Source organism: Branchiostoma lanceolatum, chromosome 8 (assembly GCF_035083965.1).
Source record: "Branchiostoma lanceolatum isolate klBraLanc5 chromosome 8, klBraLanc5.hap2, whole genome shotgun sequence".
Taxonomy (NCBI): Eukaryota; Metazoa; Chordata; class Leptocardii; order Amphioxiformes; family Branchiostomatidae; genus Branchiostoma; species Branchiostoma lanceolatum.
The window spans coordinates 372813-394061 of record NC_089729.1 but is presented as its reverse complement, the minus strand read 5'-3'; the positions used below and the strand labels follow the sequence as shown (position 1 = coordinate 394061).

General features: G+C 43.2%; 1 protein-coding gene across 1 annotated transcript in view; it reads left to right on the top strand.

Moving 5' to 3' along the window:
* Positions 1-16503, top strand: part of LOC136440752 (dynein beta chain, ciliary-like) — a 95271-nt gene extending 78768 nt beyond the window's left edge. The window contains exons 64-83 of the mRNA XM_066436857.1: positions 454-596; positions 1319-1434; positions 2027-2219; positions 2859-3094; positions 3917-4039; positions 4480-4684; positions 4897-5061; positions 5597-5737; positions 6260-6430; positions 7064-7186; positions 7861-8054; positions 8529-8805; positions 9458-9685; positions 10358-10549; positions 11354-11473; positions 12103-12345; positions 12814-12996; positions 13756-13995; positions 14431-14584; positions 15006-16503. Of these exons, the coding sequence (XP_066292954.1) occupies positions 454-596; positions 1319-1434; positions 2027-2219; positions 2859-3094; positions 3917-4039; positions 4480-4684; positions 4897-5061; positions 5597-5737; positions 6260-6430; positions 7064-7186; positions 7861-8054; positions 8529-8805; positions 9458-9685; positions 10358-10549; positions 11354-11473; positions 12103-12345; positions 12814-12996; positions 13756-13995; positions 14431-14584; positions 15006-15229 (3671 nt within the window). The 3' untranslated portion in view covers positions 15230-16503. The remainder of the gene's footprint in view (positions 1-453; positions 597-1318; positions 1435-2026; positions 2220-2858; positions 3095-3916; positions 4040-4479; positions 4685-4896; positions 5062-5596; positions 5738-6259; positions 6431-7063; positions 7187-7860; positions 8055-8528; positions 8806-9457; positions 9686-10357; positions 10550-11353; positions 11474-12102; positions 12346-12813; positions 12997-13755; positions 13996-14430; positions 14585-15005) is intronic.
* Positions 16504-21249: the final 4746 nt, after the last annotated feature.

Below are 21249 nucleotides of genomic sequence, written 5' to 3'. Positions count from 1 at the left end.
ATTGAGTTAACAGACAGATTCCTATACTTAATATTTATAACTAGACAATACGTAATACTGCTAAATTCATTCATTCATTTATTCCTTCCTTTCTTTCTTCCTTCCTTCATCCATTCATTCACTCACTCATGCATTCCTTTCTTGTTTTCCCAGGTCTGTGTGCATGGGTGATATTTACAACTAGACAATACGCAACCATACTGCTAAATTCATTCATTCATTTATTCCTTTCTTTCTTCCTTCCTTCATCTATTCATTCACTCACTCACTCACTCACTCATGCATTCCTTTCTTACTGTTCCCAGGTCTGTGTGCATGGGTGATATTTACAACTAAGCAATACGTAACCATACTGCTAAATTCATTCATTTATTCCTTACTTTCTTCCTTCCTTCATCTATTCATTCACTCACTCACTCACTCACTCATGCATTCCTTTCTTACTGTTCCCAGGTCTGTGTGCATGGGTGATCAACATCATGAGGTTCTTCGTTGTTTACTGCGACGTCGAGCCGAAGCGTCTCGCTCTGAACCAGGCCAACGCTGAGCTGGCCGCCGCTCAGGACAAACTGGCCACCATCAAGGCCAAGATCCGGGTAGGTCTTAGTGTAGTTACTGGACAGCAGTGGTAGTATAGCTGATATCCAGTATTTCGGCTTAAAGGAAAGCTATACTTAGAATTGAAAAGCCAATGCCAAATATACCCCAAAGTCAAGTTCTCACTTGTTTTACATATTAAGTTCGTCATAGTTCAGGGCTCTCCCATTGTTTGAAACTCTCGCCGTGTTGACGGCTACTCGCCTGGTGAATGAATTTTATGAGGTCAGGGATTTACATTTCCCCAACCAGTTTGAACTGCTTTTTACTCTGGCTTTGCTGAGGATGGATTTCGATGAAATTATCGAATTCAAACTTACTCGTCAATTCCCTCAAATTCGTTAGAAAGTTCCTCGAATTCCATGATGTATGCTGTACATATTGTCTGCCCAGTAAAACAATGCCTTTGCAGTAAGCAAAACTTGATTGAGATACATTAAACATGTTTTCCATCCTTTGCAACCGATGCAATGGCCTAATGGACAGGTTGACTTGCATGAAAAATGGTCCATACTGCTTTCTCTACTTAGCACTCAGCATTTGGGAAAGAGTATGCAAGTTAAACACACACACACATCACTACCAGTGGACTAGCCCCCTGCTGTAGAGACTAATGTACAATGCTGTGTGGCCCAAGGGCTGCAAATCAGAGATGGGTGTCGCCATAGATTCCACCAAGTGGTGCGGGAGGACTTTAACTGACTTACCTTTCCATCCTTAGGAACTGGATGCCAACCTGGCTGAGCTGACGGCTGCGTTTGAGAAGGCCACAGCGGAGAAGATTCGGTGTCAGGAGGAGGCAGAGAGCACTCAGAATACCATCTCCCTCGCTAACAGGTGAACAAAGTAGCTTCCAACAATGCTTGAGTTATAAATGTATGTAAAGAGGTGCACAGGACTGGTATGGTTTGACAGATCCTTTATTAGAATGAATCAAATGCAATTCAGCTTAAACGACACGTGCCTGCAAAGCCGAAAATGTCCCACTTGAATTCTTCCAGTGAGTGTTGGTTTTGGAAAGTCGGTTTAACTTTGTTTCCTGATACAGCTGAACTTTCATGTTAATATACTACTCGATTATGTATATTACCCTTCTTGTCATGAACAGCAAAAGAAACGTGATAGTATGTACATTGTAGACTGATAGATATTCCTGCTTTCAAAGGTAACGTTGTGAAAATTGATCTCCATCCTGTCAAGACTGGTTGGGCAGACTGGTGTCTGTACGTAACTGCTACTGTTTAGTACTCCTATGTAAAAGATTATTTACTAGCTTTTCCAGTAAGCTTAACACAGTTTATCTCCAACCCTCCCAGACTTGTTGGCGGCCTGGCGTCTGAGAACGTGCGTTGGGCGGAGTCGGTGGCTTTTATGTAACTGTCTTTTCATGACCAGTAGGCTTAACTCCATTGATTCTGAACCTTTACAGACTTGTTGGCGGCCTGGCGTCCGAGAACGTGCGTTGGGCGGAGTCGGTGGCCCAGTTCAAGGAGCAGGAGAAGATGCTGGTGGGAGACGTGCTGCTGATCACGGCCTTTGTGTCGTACGTCGGCTGCTTCACCAAGAAGTACCGCATGGACCTCATGGACGAGCGCTGGCTCCCCTTCATGAAGGGACTCAAGGTACGGGACATTACGATACTTATCGGGGGAGCGCTGGCTCCCCTTCATGAAGGGACTCAAGGTACGGGACGTTACGATACTTATCGGGGGAGGGCCGGTGCAAAAAAAGGGGGGAGGGCCGTTGGAATTTGGACCCGTGCCTGGTGAGGCAGCAATCAAGGGGGTTCAAAATGTGAAATTTTCCAAGGGAGCATGACATTGTATAAGTGATATGTTTCTGCACCGGCAGGACTCTGGTGCGTGTCATGACAAAGTCTTGTTGACATTAGATATTCCAGCATTTACAGCCTGGGGAAAAACACTTTTTTTCTGTTCCTTAAATGTTACCAAATGTTTAGTTTCCAATTACTGAAACAACAGCACTGGATAATTATGATCTTTGAAACGGTTAGATGTAACTTTAACTAAATCAAATGTATACTTGGGGTCTTTTTTTCTAGACAGGTTGTCAGACTCTAACACCGTGATAAAAGAGGATTTGCAAGTAAGCATCTACCAGGGTGCCCATATTTATCACGTTGAGCTAGATCCATATCTAATGGATCTAGGTAAATGAAGCTGCAGTATGAAAGGAAGTTACTAGGGGGAGTGACTGTACTTAAAAGACTGTACTTAAAAGTTTCACCCCTCCCCATCCAGGTGCCCATCCCCATCACCCCTGAGCTGGACCCCCTCTCCATGCTGACGGACGACGCGGACATCGCCAGCTGGAACAACGAGGGGTTGCCTAGCGACCGCATGTCCACGGAGAACGCCACCATCCTGTCGAACTGCGAGCGCTGGCCGCTCATGATCGACCCCCAGCTCCAGGGCATCAAGTGGATCAAGCAGAAGTATGGCGCCGACCTCAAGGTGGTGCGGCTCGGACAGAGGGGGTCAGTCGGGTTCAGTTTCTGTTCCCTTTTTTAAAATACGTCAAGCTCGTCAAGCTTCATTGGCCCCACGTATCCAGACTCTGGAACCAGTTGCCTCAGCCAGTGAAGGATTAGCACCCAGTCTGAGCACCTTCAAGAATTCGTGCAAAACCCACCTACTAACTCAGCAGAGGCACCAGGCGCACAGGAGACATGGTCCCAGACTTGAGAACATACTGGCGGCCAGAAGCCGCATAGACCAGTGAATTGTATTGTTTGCAATTTCAATAAATCAAATAAAAAATGAAATCAATACAGATACATGGGCTACCAAGCCGTCTGAAAATTCAATGAATAAATAAAACAAAACAACCTCTGACTTACAAATTAAGATATTAAGAAGTTTATCAAGCAGAAGTACAGCGCCAAGTGCCAAGTTGACATCTTGAAATAATGCTTGCATAACATTGATTCCTTTACAGTTGCTATACACTACACTACAGTTGCTATACACTAGACACTAACTCTCACAGATCAACTTAACAGTCACCATTTTAATTGCCTTGTCGCTTTTCTAAGCTATTTAATAGTTAATACTCAACCTCAGTTTGCAGTAATTAGGATGTGATTGAGTCAGCCTTAATGACCAGTGCTGTATACAAGTAGATTTTTGTACTTGTTGCTAGTTGGTGATGAGCTAGTTGGTGCTAAGCTAAGCTGATCTTCTCTTCCGTACTCCCCCAGTTACCTGAACGTGATCGAGTAAATTTTTGTACTTGTTGCTAGTTGGTGATAAGCTGGTTGGTGCTAAGCTAAGCTGATCTTCTCTTCCGTACCCCCCAGCTACCTGGACGTGATCGAGCGTGCCCTGTCCGACGGAGACACCGTGTTGATTGAGAACCTGGAGGAGGAGACGGACCCGGTCCTGGACCCGGTCCTGGGCAGGAACACCATCAAGAAGGGACGGTAAGGAGATTTCTAACCTACTCCAGAAAACTCACCTACCCTGGGTGCTGTCTACCTCTTGTGATAGAGCAAGGACAAAGCAGACCCTTCCCTGAATCCAACTCAGACTAATTTGACCTCAGACGAAGTTGCGCTGAACTGGACTGAGATACATTGCAACAAGCTATGATGACCTCAGACTAATCAATGGTTTTGTCTTAAATGCTTTTTTAACCTTCCACTTACCCAATGGCATGCAGGTTTCCATTTCCCTGCGACAGGCACTTACAACGACAGACCAAATCTTAATGTCAAATGTATATAATATGCAAGAAAAGTTATAGCTGATAAAGATGAAAATATATAAATTCAGAACATCTTGTCATTATCAGGGTATTACATAATTAGTAAGTACCTAGTAGTTGATCCTCACTATAATTTCCATTTTCTAAACCGCACAGCTACATCAAGATCGGAGACAAGGAGTGCGAGTACAACCCTAACTTCCGGCTGATCCTGCACACCAAGCTGGCCAACCCCCACTACAAGCCGGAGATGCAGGCCCAGTCCACCCTCATCAACTTCACCGTCACACGGGACGGCCTGGAGGACCAGCTGCTTGCCGAGGTCGTCAGGTGCGAGAGGCCCGATCTGGAGACCCTCAAGGTACAAACTTGGTGAAAATGGGTAACTGATTTTGGTTTGGGAGGTAAAGGCAGTGGAATTGGCATGGGCTGTACCCTCTAATACCGTGCGGTAGACACAGTGGACAATTAACAACCCAATTTTACCTGATTGTGCTGAGTGTTGTAAATCTTTAAGAATTTTGGCATGTGGCCTTGAGTCTAACGTCTTTCTCTCCCCCCCCCTCCTCACAGAGCGAGCTGACTCGTCAGCAGAACGAGTTTAAGATCGTGCTGAAGGGGCTGGAAGACAACCTGTTGTCCCGCCTCTCCTCTGCTGAGGGAAACTTCCTCGGAGACACCGCGCTGGTCGAGAACCTCGAGACGACCAAGCGTACGGCCGCCGAGATCGAGGTTAAGGTGGGTAGAAAACGTCTTGAGTGCTGTTGATAAAACTTTAAGATACTCTTTGTACACAACCACACTATTCCTTGAATCATCCAATAGTACATGTAATTGTGATGTTAGAACAACTGACTGTGACCTCCAGCAGAACTCAGGTATCCGATGGTTGCCTGCGAGGCTGGTGTTTGTTTTTATGTAAATATTAAAGAAACCATTCATTGCATTTCCGAAAATAATTTCATCAGGTTGGTAGAATATAGGGTATGGGAAATTCTTTTTACACAACCAGGTAATCTCACCTGCTGACATTTTGGTGTTTGTCAGACACCTTCTTCAGAGCTTCTGACTGGAGTACTGCTTCTCTCTGCTATAAGTAGCCGATGTAGGTGGCGCTTTTGCGGTGAGAACACTGTCCCAAACGTGGCTCTCATTGCATTTTTTCTGGCTTATTTCTGACCTTGTGTTGCAAAGCAGGGTCCCATGCATAACCAATGAAATGAGGGAACTTTTCCTGCATTTTCTGACTTATGTCTTCCGTCGTGCGCTGCAGGTTACGGAGGCGAAGGTGACGGAGATAAAGATTAACGAGGCGCGTGAGTGGTACCGCCCCGCCGCGGCCAGGGCCTCGCTCCTGTTCTTCATCCTCAACGACCTCAACAAGATCAACCCGCTCTACCAGTTCTCGCTCAAGGTGTGTGTTTTTGTTTGTTTGTTTGTTTGTAGCGTCGTGTTGGTGTAACGGTTAGGGTGTTTGGCCCGGAACTCAGAGGTCCTGAGTTGGAATCCGCTGGTATGCCACTGATGTTGTGCCGTTGAGAAAGGCACTTTACACAAATTTCCTTAGGGACCTTTCCCTATAAAGATGTGGTCCACTGTTCAATGTACCTGTCAAAAAGAGCTAGGGGAATTTCTCCAGTACCTGTAAATACTGTACATATAGCATCTGCCTTATCTGTCACCACCAGTGGAAGAATACCTGAGACTTCATTGTGCTGAGCTTTAACATGTCCATGTCTACTGCCTTTTTTTAAAAACATCTAAGGGATAAATTTTTAGTAAATGACGAGCAATTTATACTTACTGTAAATTAGTGTTATTTCATACTTCCTTTTCCTTAACATGTGGTATTGCAAAGACATTCTGTATGATATATGTTTAATATGTTTTACTGAATAAATTTTTTTATGAAAAAAAATGTCTACCTTCCTCCCAGGCCTTCAGCGTGGTGTTCAACAAGGCCATCGAACGCGCCACGCCTGCCGAGGAGGTCAAAGTGCGCGTGGTGAACCTGATTGACTCCATCACGTGGTCTGTGTTCATCTACACGACGCGCGGCCTGTTCGAGCGTGACAAGCTCACCTTCACCGCACAGGTCGCCTTCCAGGTGGGCTGGTTTGTTTTTATCAGTGTTTAATTTTCACAAATTTTACACAATTCTTCCTAGAGTACACTTACATTAGATACAGTTGATTACTGAGATCAACCCAGCATAGACAGTCATAAGCTCATCTGTAAGACTTTGTGACTTTCCTTCTGGCCAGATTCTCCTGAATGTAGTATCTGATATTTGAGTCTAATAGCTCTCTAAGAGTCCAGGTCCTCCTCATTATATTGTCAGTCCTGCATACTGTTAGTCTCAGCTTTCTAAAAAGTTTTATTACTGGCCCCTTCTTTAGACTTTCTGACCAGGTTCTCCTGAATGTAGTATCTGATATCATACTGTAAATATACTGATTGTCAGTCCTGTATACTTTAAGTTAGTCTTAGCTCTCTAAGAAGCTTTTATTTTTAGTAGCCCTTCTTTAAGACTTTGATGATGAAGACCTGAATTCCTTCTGCCCAGGTCCTTCTGAATGTATATCATACTCAGGTAATATCAGCTCTCTAGGAGGCTTTATAAGCTCATCTTTAGACTGATGTCAGTCCTGTATACTGTCTTAGTCTTAGCTCTCTAAGAAGCTTTAGTAGCCCTTCTTTAAGACTTTAATGATGAAGAACTGAATTCCTTCCGCCCCAGGTCCTCCTGATGCAGAAGCTGATCAACCCTGCGGAGCTGGACTTCCTGCTGCGCTTCCCCGCGCAGGTCAACGTCACCTCACCTGTCGACTTCCTGTCGCACCCGAGCTGGGGAGGAGTCAAGGTAAAGCTCATCATCATGTTGGTGTAACGCTTTGTGTTGTAAAAATTGTAATGGTTAGGGTGTTGGGTACAGAACCTAGAGCTCCTGGGTTTGAATCCTCTGACATGCTGCCCATGTTCTGCCGTTGGAAAAGGCACTTTACACTTAAATTTCTTCACTCCACCCAGTCCTAACTTTGTGGCAAGCGAAAAAAAGTTGTTTTTTTCTCTTTATAATCACTTTTTTTACTTGTAGCTGTCAACTAAAAAACTTTCCCCGGCGGCACCAATTTTGTCACAAAAATACTACCATCCAGAGTAAAGTGATAAATGCTACAGAATGTTACTGTGTGACGGTTTAACAGTAACAGCAATGCAATTTCTGCACTTGATGCTTCAATATGTTGTCCCCCTAACATATAGAATAACTCCTCGCACTCTGCAAATTATGATAGAATTTGTGCAGACAGTTTCAAAAGTTTGTCTCCCAAACCTCTACCAACTCTGTGCACTCCCGAAAATAATTTCATCAGGTTGGTAGGATATTGGAGATTCTTTTTACACAACTAGTAAAGCAGTGCTTCAGTCAGAAGCTCTGAAGAAGGTGTCTGACAGACACCGAAACGTCAACAGGTGAGATTACCTGGTTTGCAAAAAGAATATCTAACACCGCGCACTCTTGACCCCCAACCACAGGCCCTGTCCCAGATGGACGAGTTCCGTAACTTTGACCGTGACATCGAGGGTTCCGCCAAGCGCTGGAAGAAGTTTGTGGAGAGCGAGTGTCCCGAGAAGGAGAAGTTCCCGCAGGAGTGGAAGAACAAGACTTCCCTGCAGAAACTCTGCATGATGCGGGCCCTGCGCCCCGACAGGATGATGTATGCTGTCAGGTGGGTCGTTTGTTTGCTTGTTTCTTAAGTTACTATAGAGACTGCATGATGAGGGCCCTTCGGCCTGACAGGATGATGTATGCTGTTAGGTGGGTCGTTTGTTTGTTTTGCATGATGAGGGCCCTTGGTTGTTGGTTTGTTTGTTTGTTGGTTTGTTTGGAAAGATTAGTCTCTCTAGCCTTACAACAATGCATGTTGTCAGGTTGATTTGTTACTGTTACAACGAAATTTAGATACTCTGCATGCTAGAGACTGTTTGATTGTTTGCTTATCAATCTATTTGTCTGAACATACCTAGCCCTATTTTTTTATTGGAGCTTTGCCTCAGTCTATGCAATCTTTGGCCTCTCAATCCCTTCCAGATTATCATTTTTTCTGCACTAGATTTTTAAGTGGGTCTCAATAAATTATAATTTTTTTTTCATCGTTTTCCCCCTCGAATTAACTGGGCTTCCATGTGATATTTTCTTGTAGGAACTACGTTGAAGAGAAGCTGGGCACGCAGTACGTCGAGGGGAGCAGCGTCCCGTTTGCGAAGTCGTTCGAGGAGAGCAGCCCGGAAACCCCCATGTTCTTCATCCTGTCGCCGGGCGTCGACCCCCTCAAGGACGTGGAGGCTCACGGGAAGAAGATCGGCTTCACCTTCGACAACCGGAACTTCCACAACGTGTCCTTGGGTCAAGGTCAGGAGATCGTGGCGGAACAGGCGTTGGATCTGGCCGCCGTAGAGGGGCACTGGGTCATCTTGCAGGTTGGGTTGTCTTCATAGTTGTTCTTCGTGCTATTGTTCCTGCTGTCTGCAAAGTTATTCATAGCGTGAAATGATTCTTATAACTGTTATATGACAGGTATGATTAGTCTTGATGATATGTTAATTTTGTTTTTCATCAGATTCAAGCTTACTTAGGGAAACTGACAAAATTTTAGCTCTTAGCAAAGTTCTTTTCCCTTTTTTCACTGCAGAATGTCCGTCTGGTGTCTAAGTGGATGGGTATTTGTGGTTAGCAAAACTGAAAAAGGTCCAAATGGATTGTAATGATACATGTATTTGGTATGTGGATAGGTATTGGAAAGAGAAAGATCTAGGTCGGTTTGAGGCCTCCTGGCAGCTTTCCGCCTATATGTCATAGTGCTGTAAACGCATTTTAGTTTGCGGGGCTTTTATTTCGCGGGAGAAAATGGGGTGCTCGCGGTGGTTTTAAGTTCGCGTTTGAAACAATAGATAGACAAGGGGGTAGGAGGGCAACAAAAATTTGCGGTGGTTGTAAGTTTGCGGCAAAGAGCTCACCGCAAAAACCACAAAGTTTAACATAAAACCACCGCGAACATTTCTGCATTTTACAGTAATTTGTCCTGATATTTGGTATTCTAAAGATTGACCTTTTCCGTCTTTTCTACTGCAGAACGTCCATCTGGTGGCCAAGTGGCTGGGCACGCTGGAGAAGCGGCTGGAGAAGTACAGCGTGGGCAGCAACGAGGCGTACCGAGTCTTCATCTCGGCCGAACCGGCCGCCACCGCAGCCTCCCACATCATCCCGCAGGGCATCCTCGAGTCGTCCATCAAGATCACCAACGAGCCGCCCACAGGCATCCAGGCCAACCTGCACAAGGCCTTCAACAACTTCAACCAGGTGGGTGCCAGACAGAGCTTACTAATTAACTAACGAGCGCATCATAAGAATGAGAAATAACGAGCCGCCCACTGGCATCCAGGCCAACCTGCACAAGGCCTTTAACAACTTCAACCAGGTGGGTGCCAGCCAGAGCTTACTAATTAACTAACGAGCGCATCATAAGAATGAGAAATAACGAGCCGCCCACAGGCATCCAGGCCAACCTGCACAAGGCCTTCAACAACTTCAACCAGGTGGGTGGAAGGAACAGAAGTGCAGATTAGGCCACCCTGACTTGATTAAATGAAATTGCCATCTGTGCGTGTATCCATTTTCGTCCGTTTCCAAAAAGAAGTTTGTGGCCGAACTGTAAATGACAGCTTGAAGTAGTATGCATTTTTTACTTCCTTAAGTTGTTATCTATTTGAAAAGAACACCCTCTTCTGTAATTTAGTTCTTCTTTAGGGATAGTCACTACACAATGTATTTTAGGGTATGACCTGACAAAGCTGAGTTGATAACACAAAACTAAATTTTTGACAGAGCAATTGGTCAATCAAAGTTGACTCAGAGAGATTGACCAATCAAAATTGAGAACTCAGAGAGATTGACCGATCAAAATTGAGACCTCAGACAGATGGACCAATAAGAAATGAGAAGTTGACAATGACATTGCCCTGTCCTTCCCAGGAAACGCTGGAGATGTGCGCCCGAGAGAGCGAGTTCAAGTGCATCCTGTTCGCCATCTGCTACTTCCACGCGGTGGTCGGCGAGCGGATGAAGTTCGGTCCACAGGGATGGAACCGCACGTACCCCTTCAACACGGGAGACCTGACCATCTCCGCCATGGTGCTCTACAACTACCTGGAGGCTAACGCTAAGGTGGGTTTTTTTGTCCAGATTGTTCGATCATTTATTGTCTTGAATGTTCATCTGTGTTGGTAGAAGTCATTATACATTGTATACCAAAGTTTAACTGCAATTCCCTAGACTCAAAATTAGACTAACCCACATTTTTTACTGGTCAGCTCCAGTCTTTATCAGAGAATGAGCAATCCACTGCCTCTGTGACTTTGCGTTGATATGCAGATAGATATGATCTATAATGTGATGGCGCTCTACAACTATCTGGAGGCTAGTCTAAAAACATTTAGTTGCAGGTTTTGCTATGTGTATCTGACTGTAATCTACATTGTAGGTAAAAACTTACATGTAACACATCAAGCAAAAGAACATAGAATGCATAATGCCTGATTAGAAAAGTGTTTAGCAAACTTTAAGGCTTTTTCCCCATTCATTTTGTGGTTTGATAACAGATTTAGTGTGATGGCTCCATGCAAATGCATCACTCACACGCAATGCCTCATTAGGCCACACCAATCTAATTTCTTGGTTAACGGATTTTTATTTTCAAAAAAAAAAAAATTTTAGAAAAAAAAAAATCATGAAAATAGAAGGCTGGCCCAGCCTTCTGTTTTCATGATTTTTTTTTTCGGAATTTTTTATTTTTTTTTGAAAATAAAAATGTGTTAACCAAGAAATTAAATTGGTGTGGCCTTAGCACTCAGTGATCAGAGTAGATGGAGGACAGGTGATAAACCTACAAGCGTTTTCCAAAAGTTCAAAGGAGGTCAGGGGTCTTTTATCATAATGAAATTGAAAAACAACTGATTTCTGTCCACCTAGGTGCCATGGGAGGACCTGCGGTACCTGTTTGGTGAGATTATGTACGGAGGACACATCACCGATGACTGGGACAGGAAACTCTGCAGGACGTACCTCGAAGAGTATCTGCACCCGGATATGGTTAGACACTTTTCGTTTGCTCAGTTACATGTACAGCCAGCACTTGGCATTCCATCATTTTACAGAGTTTTGTTTTGTTGCACATGATGGAAAAATTTGTAGACCATTCCTCCGTCAACCTTGACGATCCATGAGTAAAGATGTAAAAATGTCCAAAGCTGACTAAATTGATAGAAGTTTGTACAAGGTGACAGATAAAAGGCCATCGCGGGCAGGAACAACTACTACAGGCTCTCGTTCTTCCCTCGCACCATCAAAGAGTGGAACGAACTTGAGCCTGGTGTGGCGGAGGCGGGGTCCCTCTCCCAGTTCAAAACTGAGCTGGGGAGGACCTTGCTGCATTGAGCCACCCCTACACGTCCTTGTATATATGTAAATAAATGTATTACTAACTCACTAAATTCACTTGTCCTGTCCTTTGCATACACAGATCCAGTTGTTTATGTTCCTAGTGAGCGCCTTTCCTTTATTTTCCCCTTTGTTTTACTTGTTCCGGACACTTGTGTTGTATCTAACCCATGCGCAACTGCTGATAATCTCAGATATGAGGCTAAGCAGTAAAGAAGAAGAAAGAAGACTCTTTGCTGAGTGAGTAGTATTCGAGCTAACCGTTTCCCTCTGACCCCCAGCTCGATGGTGAGCTGGCCCTAGCGCCTGGCTTCCCGGTCCCCCCCAACTCGGACTACAACGCGTACCACCAATACATCGACGACGTGCTACCCCCCGAGAGCCCCTACCTATACGGCCTGCACCCCAACGCCGAGATCGGTTTCCTGACGACCACCTCGGAGAAGCTGTTCCAGACCGTACTGGAGATGCAGCCGCGCGACGCTGGGGCCGGGGGAGGGGCGGGGGCCACCCGGGAGGAGAAGGTTTGTTTACATCTCATTTGTATCTTTTATCTAGCTTTCATATATTCCTAGAACTATCGTAGAGTGGAATTCGTTATCACCAGGGTTTGCTATCATGTTGGCCATGCTGGCGTCATAGGAAGGGGGGGGGGGGCACCACGCGGGAAGAGAAGGTTTGTTTGCTTGTTTATTTTACACATACTGTTAGTGAGTTAGTGAGTCTCAGGCTTTCGCCCAACCTCTGAAAGTTGAAAATCTATCACACGATGATTTAAGCTTTTTGTAGAACTTTGAATTCGTAGAGTGTAATTCGTTATCACCAAGGTTTGTTATCGTGTGCCTGTTTGATGCTGGTTGGTTGGTTGATTGATTGGTTGTTTGATCAACAGATTGATTGATTAATAAATTGGTTAGTTGATCTATTCGTTGATTGATTAATTGATTTATTGAGGTATTGATTTATTGATTGATTGATTGATTGATCCAAAGGTGAAAGGAGTCCTGGATGAGATATTGGAGAAGCTTCCGGAAGAGTTCAACATGGCGGAGATCATGGCGAAGGCGGAGGAGCGCACGCCGTACGTCGTGGTGGCCTTCCAGGAGTGCGAGCGCATGAACATGCTCACCAAGGAGATACGTCGCTCGCTCAAGGAGCTGGACCTCGGACTCAAGGTCTGTTTGTTTGTTGATTTAATTAGTCATCATCATCATACAACACGGTGTATTCTGTATCGCCCGGGTACCAGCCCGACTACGGGTTGCATTGTCCAAAGGCCAGAGGGCGATCTTACCCGCAGGAGGGAAAATGAAGTGTAGTGGACTTTAAAGTGAGCGGGAGAGGTCACGTAAAATAACGAAAATACAATAATCTGTTTTTTTTATGCTAAGGTGGTTAGTCCAGCCACTGGTATTTTTTGTCAAAATTTAAGCTTCATTATCAAAGGGCAAGTGAAGATTTACGACCAGAAACCATAATCCATAATCATCATTTTTAATCATAATTGAGTCAGTGTTTTTGTTTTGTTTAATTTAAAAGAGCTTTGTTATGTCTCTGAAGCTGCATGCTTCAATGCAAATTAGGTCGCTGGGACGTTTTACTTCAGAAAGCTAGACAAAGGATTAGTTGGTCTGTAGTTTCAGTGTCATGGACAAGTTTAAGATTATTATCATGATAATGATAACAGTTTGGATGACATAGGATATTTTGAGTTTGGATGACAGATTGATCTAAACTGCTCAATTGTAACACTATACCAAAGACTTATGCTAGCCCTTATTGTTTTCGTAGTTGGGATGTTAAGTTTTATTCTTCCATTTTGTCAAAAGTTTATGTTTAATAGTTGTTGCTATACATTGTACTGTGCACGATTGTCGTGCAATAAAGTGCTTCTAGTTTTTCTAATACTCAAATCTTCTATCTCCATCACACAGGGAGAGTTGACGATCACCTCGGAGATGGAAGACCTCTCCAACGCGCTGTTCCTAGACTACGTGCCGGAATCCTGGACCAAGCGAGCGTACCCGTCCCTGAACGGCCTGGCGGCCTGGTACGCCGACCTGCTTCAGAGAATCAAGGAGCTCGAGCAGTGGACGTCCGACTTCAACCTGCCCGCTGCCGTCTGGCTGGGCGGGTTCTTCAACCCACAGTCCTTCCTCACCGCCATCATGCAGGTAATGCTCGTCACTTTCTGCATTTTTGTACGGTAAATTCAGTTATTTTCACAGGGAATAAATTCCATGATGGAAGGAGAAAGCAGGTTTTTGCAACGTTTTAAGTTCGCGGTTGAAATAATTCTAACCTTACATTTGTATTTCGACATTGTTGTCAACATGCAATTAGCCTACGGGCATGAATTTGCAATAAACTATTATTATTTATCAATGGCTACTACATATCTTTAACTTAACATTCACCTACCAGATGTGATATTAAGGCATTTGGGTTTAAGATTGCTGAAATGTGGGATGTAGTGATAAATTACACTGGAATTCCCAAATTAAGCTGGAAGCTGTTTTCTTACATTTGTAATAAATCTTGAAAATAAGCTCAGATGTCTTAAAATGGCTGTCCTGAAACATGTTAAATCCGCGCCTGTTTTTCCCCAGAGCATGGCCCGTAAGAACGAGTGGCCGCTGGACAAGATGTGTCTGCAGTGCGACGTGACGAAGAAGAACCGCGAGGACTTCAGCTCGCCGCCGCGCGAGGGTTCGTACATCCACGGGCTGTTCATGGAGGGGGCGCGCTGGGACACGCAGACAGGTGGGTACCCTGAGAACAAGCTGGGGTTACGCTTGGCATGTCTGCGCCCCTTACCCTGGGAAGCAGATTCCCTCTCAAGCATTTAACATTCAGATTGACCAGGAATGGTACTAGGTCACATGTGGCCACAGTCTCCAACTGTAACCTGTCTGACAGAAATTTTTGCCTGACTACTTTCTTTCTTAAATAATACTCTTGAATCAAATTGAAAATCGGGTCTCCAAAGATACCCTCTACATGTATAAGGTATTTGTATGTCTTCTCAGAAGATAGCCAAACAGCAACTTTTCCCTCTCCTCACCAGGTCTTATGGAGGATATCTGGGCTGTTTTTCAAATGAAAGAATGAACGAATGCTTTACTGAAAATACAAACAATAACAGCAGTGAAAAGTAACTCAAACCTTCCCGTCCCCTCCCCAGGCCTGATTGCGGACTCCCGCCTGAAGGAGCTCACCCCCAACATGCCCGTCATCTTCATCAAGGCCATCCCCGTGGACCGCCAGGAGACCAAGAACATCTACGAGTGCCCCGTCTACAAGACGCGACAGCGGGGACCCACCTTCGTCTGGACTTTCAACCTAAAGACCAAGGAGAAGCCGGCCAAGTGGGTCCTGGCTGGCGTGGCCCTGCTGCTGGCTGTGTAAAACCGGACGGAACCGGTTCAAACTGGATTGCACTGGATAGAACCAGTTTTAGAAGCTATTCACCTGTTTCAAATTAAAAGTTCATTTTCTGTCATATATCCTATCAAAACTGGAATCAACCAGTTCCAACCAGATTGCACTGGGTAGAACCGGGTAAACCTGCCTTGCAACCTTTGGTTTCATCCAGAAAGTTCACCAGTTGGAACCTAAAAGGTCTCTTCATTTTTCTGTTACAATAATTTCTACAAAAACTGGAATCAGCCAGTTCTAACTGGATTGCACAACTGGTTGGATCCAGACCACTTCAATTTAAGTAAGTTACAAAGTAACAGTGCCTTTGATCCTACTGCACAACAGACAGACATTCATTCTAGCTTGTGTGATCTTTCAACATTTTTCTGCGATGAATTGATTTTCTTTGCTTCTTGCCATCCTTGCATATGACCTGGTCTACAAGCAAGCGTTTGCTAATAGATTGAGGGCAAATTTTGGTCCTTTATTCAGTTTGTGTGGCATTCTTGTAATGTTAAAGTTCTGTCCAAATGTTGAAACGTTGACTTAAAAGGGTCTTCTGGACCTTGATTGTTGCTGCTGGTTTAAAACGTCTTTATGCTGCAAATTTTCCTTATGTATTGGAGCTGACAGTGTTTTGGGTGCAAAATATTTAAAAGTTAATATGTGTTTTGAGATATGTAAAGATACAAATACTATGATTATGTATGGTGAACATATATCTGGTGACTGTGTTGAATTGTTTGAGATTTATAAAGTGAACACGTTTCTATGGTACATCCGAGTTGTTGACATGTGTGTTGCCTCACATTATTTGTTGAATTACAAGCAAAACCATGAGTAACATGTTCTCCAAAAGTGCCTATTAAATAATGTTTGTTATTCAGAAGAGTATTTTTGTGAACTCTCCATATTACAACAAAGATTCCAAGTTGCCTGAAAGTCGCACAATTTTATCAGCGTGTCACCAAAGTATACTGTCAATATGCCGCGGGATATCAAATACATGTAATACACATATACGATGTAGTGCAATTGTGACATAATATCATAAATGGGGACCTCATTGCTTTGATGATTTGATCTGTTGACCACAGCACTTTAGAATGATATCGTGTTGCTGGTGGACATGACACGTGGTTTGTGTTCTGACACACGTGTTTGTTAACTGTATGTTTGAATGGTGTGGAAGGTTCCAATGAGAAGAACTATATAAAGTTGTAAAAAGAATTTTGGAAATGTTGAATAAAAAGTGAAAACAATTTCATGTTGTATTGCTGCTCATTGTATCCTCATTTTGTTTATTGATCAAAAGTTATAGATAAACTTTTTAATGATATGAGACACAATGCTAGTGATAAAAAATTTACTTACTTACTTAGTTGGAGCTCCCGCTCGAACCAATCCAGGGAACTTCCCCGGCAGCACTTTGTCCTCAATGGCCCTTCGTAACTCATTTATTTAGTATCTTGCAGTCACAAGATACGAGTAGATGGTTGCATTTGTAAACTGAATGGTATATTCCAACTGTACGTTCCTAATAGTCCAGACCAGGCCACGTGCAGCTACACATGCTACCCTATAGCCCCTGTCACACGTTTGCGTGTGGCCGTTGCGTGTGAGTTGCGCATTGACATGTTTTCCATACGCCGCCGTGAGCACAATACGCATATCACACGCATCCCGATCGATTTGTGTAATTTTTATGTACGCCAGCATACGCACAATATGGCCCAGTAGGTATGATAGTTTGGGGTATTAACGAAATTACGCTAATACGCAAGTTATTCGTTATAGATATTTTTCGATTATTTTAATGTATGTGTGAGGCACATCTAACATGTGAATAACGAAATGTGAGTCACACATTCGTCAAAATAATCGAAAAATTCCACAACTGTTGTGCGTACGGCTGCGCGTATTGCATTTTTCCATGCGCAACTCACGCGCAACGTTTATACGCTCAAGTGTGACAGGGCCCTATCGTTAGTAATGATAGGTAATCTCCACCCATTGTTAGGTGTGGCCATCTTCATCAATTATTCAAATTTCATCATTTAGCGGCCCACCCACGGACAATCATTTTGTCACACGTGTTTCTCTCAATTAAAACTCAAGCAGATGTTTGGGGTGAGATCACAACGTTTGAAATGGCCGCTGAGCTTCAACGGATACCAAATAAGTTTGTTCGATTTAGTGAAAAGTCCACGGTCTATGCCGATTAGTCAAAGTGAAAGCCTTCTCATTTTTGTCAATGAAAATAACCTTGCGGCAAATCTCCCAACAAAGTTGATTTTATGCTAGATGGGAATGCCCTTATACTGCTATTGTTGTCATTTCTTATTTTTGTTTCTTGCTTGGTCGAATAAGATGTTCAGATATTGGTAAGCACGCAAATGAAAATGCGTATACAATTTGTACTACTTTTGCCATTACTCACAGGGCCGGTGTGGGAACCTCTGAAACGCACGAGGAGAGTAGTACAGTCTCCTGGTTCCCGGGATTCGAACCCAGGCCGCAGCGCACAAACCGCCGTTGCCAACGCATTTACCACAAGACAAAAATGTCCGGGCCAGTTAGACTGGTCAGTAAGCGGCGCTTGAATCAGACTGTTACAGAGGCAATACCGCTCCCGTTTCTTTTATCAACCATTGAAAATGCAATTAAAGAATACTTAACGATAGAGAAAATTTGGCACAAGTGTGGAGAATAAACGAAACAAAATTCTGGAGACACCGGGAAGAATATAAGTAACTAAGTTGATAAAAGTTGCAATTGAACGATGCAACAAAATGAAACGGGCGTAAAACTGTTAACCTGAAATAATACGTAGTTCAGCAATTCTACATGGATCGGTCATCGCGGGACACACACAAAAAGTGAGGAATAGCTTTCGGATACTTTTAGATGGAACCACCTTAGAATCTAACTTTACCATGTCAGGTTTCCAACCCGGTTTGTCGGCTACTTGGCACAAAGAGATTTCGGGTTTTCACGTGGGAACGGCCTGACCACCCTGCTAGCTAGTCGGTCGGAGTTCCTTTCCTTTCAAAACACGTTTTTATTTCAAAATCGAAAAAGAACGTAATGGCGAGACCAATTTGGGACGTTGCGTGTGTGGCATGGTTTCCAATTAGTAGGTAGCTTAGTTTAATAACACGTTTGTCTACTCTGTATGTTTATAGCTTGTATTGTTGTATTTATGTCCTTGTATGTTCCATGTGTTAAGTTAGACGACCTGTACCTAGCCCCTCGGGGCATGAATGCACAATAAAGGTCTTTCATTCATTCATTCATTGTATGGCATTATAATACGTTTATTGCAAATTCCTGCCCGAAGGCTAATTGCAAATAACATACATAAAAGAACAGCGTACAAAATAGGTATAAAAGCGGCTAAACTAGATAATACAAACGTAATTGTCTATAACTAGTGAAGGGTTTGACTTCTCTTTTGTAAGCAATGGAAGACGTAATGTCCCACCTTTTATTATACAACAACAAGAATGCGTATACAATCTGTACTGCGTTTGAAAACAATACACAAGGTTGCACCATATGGTCCTCTCACGGAAACTAGCAGGAAGCACTTAAAACCATTGTTACCTGTAGCCTCCTTCATAAATATTTCAAACGTCATCCTTGAATTTTAAGGCGTGGAATGAAAATAGAGTTAACTATCCGAAAAAAAGTAAAACATGAAAACTGGACTATTTTAGTCAACAGTACGGGTAAATGTGGGTACATGTTGATAAGGAGTGAATTTTTGTTTCATAATTACTCAATTTCAGTCACTTAAGAAGATGAATGAAAGAAAACGCGAGAAAGATGCGAAGGAAACATATTGCCGTTGCTAGGTGACTACAGCGCCTTTTGTTCGTTCGTTTGCCAACTGTTGACTCAAAGCAACAGTTGGGCCACTTTACTAGTGCAACAACGGGAGGGGTGGTTTGATGTTGAAATGATTTCGAAGTACAATGATAAGATTCATTACTTACGTATTGCATGGCGCACAAGCATTCATTACTACAGGTCTAATTTCTAGAATATAGCATAAAGATGAGGTTATGTCAGTGACTCAGTTCTCGTCTAATTCTGAAATGACCATCCCCGTTCTTGTAATCGTTTCGCCCTCCATTCCGTTCCCATATGTCATCAGACTGATCAGAGTTTAACGCAGTTAGATGTGACAGTCAATGGTGTTGACATTTATTTCCCTTTTCTATTGGACAAATTCCGACGGAAAGAAACCAACGAAAATGATTGATTTTCGACTGTTCTTTGCCGTCGTCATCATTTGGTCCTCTCTCATCACGTCAGGCGGTGGGCAAGGTAAGTTTATCTATACATACAAAAACAGATAAACTCGCAATCTACCTGTATGTAGATTTAGTTTTGCTGCGTACGCCTTGGGCCAGAAATAGCTGAGTATGATATCTGTGGTTTGTTATTTGTTAGATACATATATCGTATGATATCAGGACGACTAGGACCATCACCAACTCGGCCTATGGCAAATTTGGTCAACTTGGCCTTGGTCAAGTCGAAAATTCGAACACCGGATTCGGAGGTTGGAATCGATGCTGTTACAGTTTTTTGTTCGAGGACACGAAACTATCTCAACTTCTGGCGCATTCCGCATTGGAATGTGTGTTTTCTCGGGTGGGTATGACAAAGATAAAATACAACACGATGTATTCCGCATCACTCTACGGTATACCGTAGTCAGCATATTTACTCAAGAAGCTCTAGATGGATTACGGTGATATTTGGTATATGGGTAGGTGTTGGGCATACAAAGGTCAAGGTCAATTTTGGGACCCCTGGTATATGAACATGGTACTGCAGCAGAACTTCCGTTTTTTCCATCTTTTGACCTGGACGTGTTAGGGTCTTGATTCTTTGGCGGTAGATAGCTTGTGATGTAAAAAAGAAGTGGTGTAGGTTTGGGTCCCCCAGCAGCTTGCTCTGGAACTGCAGGGGCAGTTTTGCCAAAATCTTGCAAGGATAATAACTGAACAAAGGAATGACGGATTTCCATGATATTTGGTATGAAGGTAGCTTAGACAGAGATGTACACAATAAAGTGCAAATTATGCAAATTAGAACTTAATTTGCATAATTAATGAGGAAAATCCATATTTGCTGTGTTTTCCATTATAGGACTAGAATACATGCAACATATGTAATTTATGGCAGGTGGAACATTAACAGATACCAATTATGCCAATAAATTCCTAATTTGCATAATTAATGCCGAAGTGCCATAATTCATATAACTGGTAAATGATTGTACCGTCAAGATTGTGACCTGTGTGAGTCAGTTAAAGGTGTACATGACCAAGCATAGATTATGCAAATATGAAAGTCATTTGCATGATAAAAATATTTCATGGAGATATGAGGTCTCCGAACTCTTGTTCTATGTAAGTACTGATTAGTTCTTCTAGTTCATTCTATTGACACTGAAGAAGGGTGATGGATGTAACCTGAAACGTCTGGTTGTGGGGGAGGGCATATACATAGTATCAGCTGAGATGATTAATTATGTATGAATATTTGTGACCTGTGGTTTGTGGTTGGCTTTTGTGTGCTGAAGGTCATTCCTGCAGTAACTGTTGTAGGTCTACTTTATCACATGGCAGTGCAAGAAGATTGAATTCTCTGACTTTCATTTATAACAAATTACAGTACTGCCCCCCTCGCAGATTCCTTTGGAACTGCAGACTGAGATGGTAACAGTTAGTGAAGTTTGTGGTACATGGCAGGAGAGGAGCACCATCCACATGTCCGCCCCTCGGTCATTTCGCTCCCTGCATTCTACACTCCTATCCTATTTTTCTTTTGAGGAGATAATATATTTCCATTCAGTCTTGATATTATACATTTAGTCTTGATAGAAACATGATATCAAAGATATGTAGACAGACGCTTCAGTGGAGAAAATTACTGTAGAATCCTCTTATTTGCATAAATATTTGTCAGTATATTTTATGCCACTTCCCAAA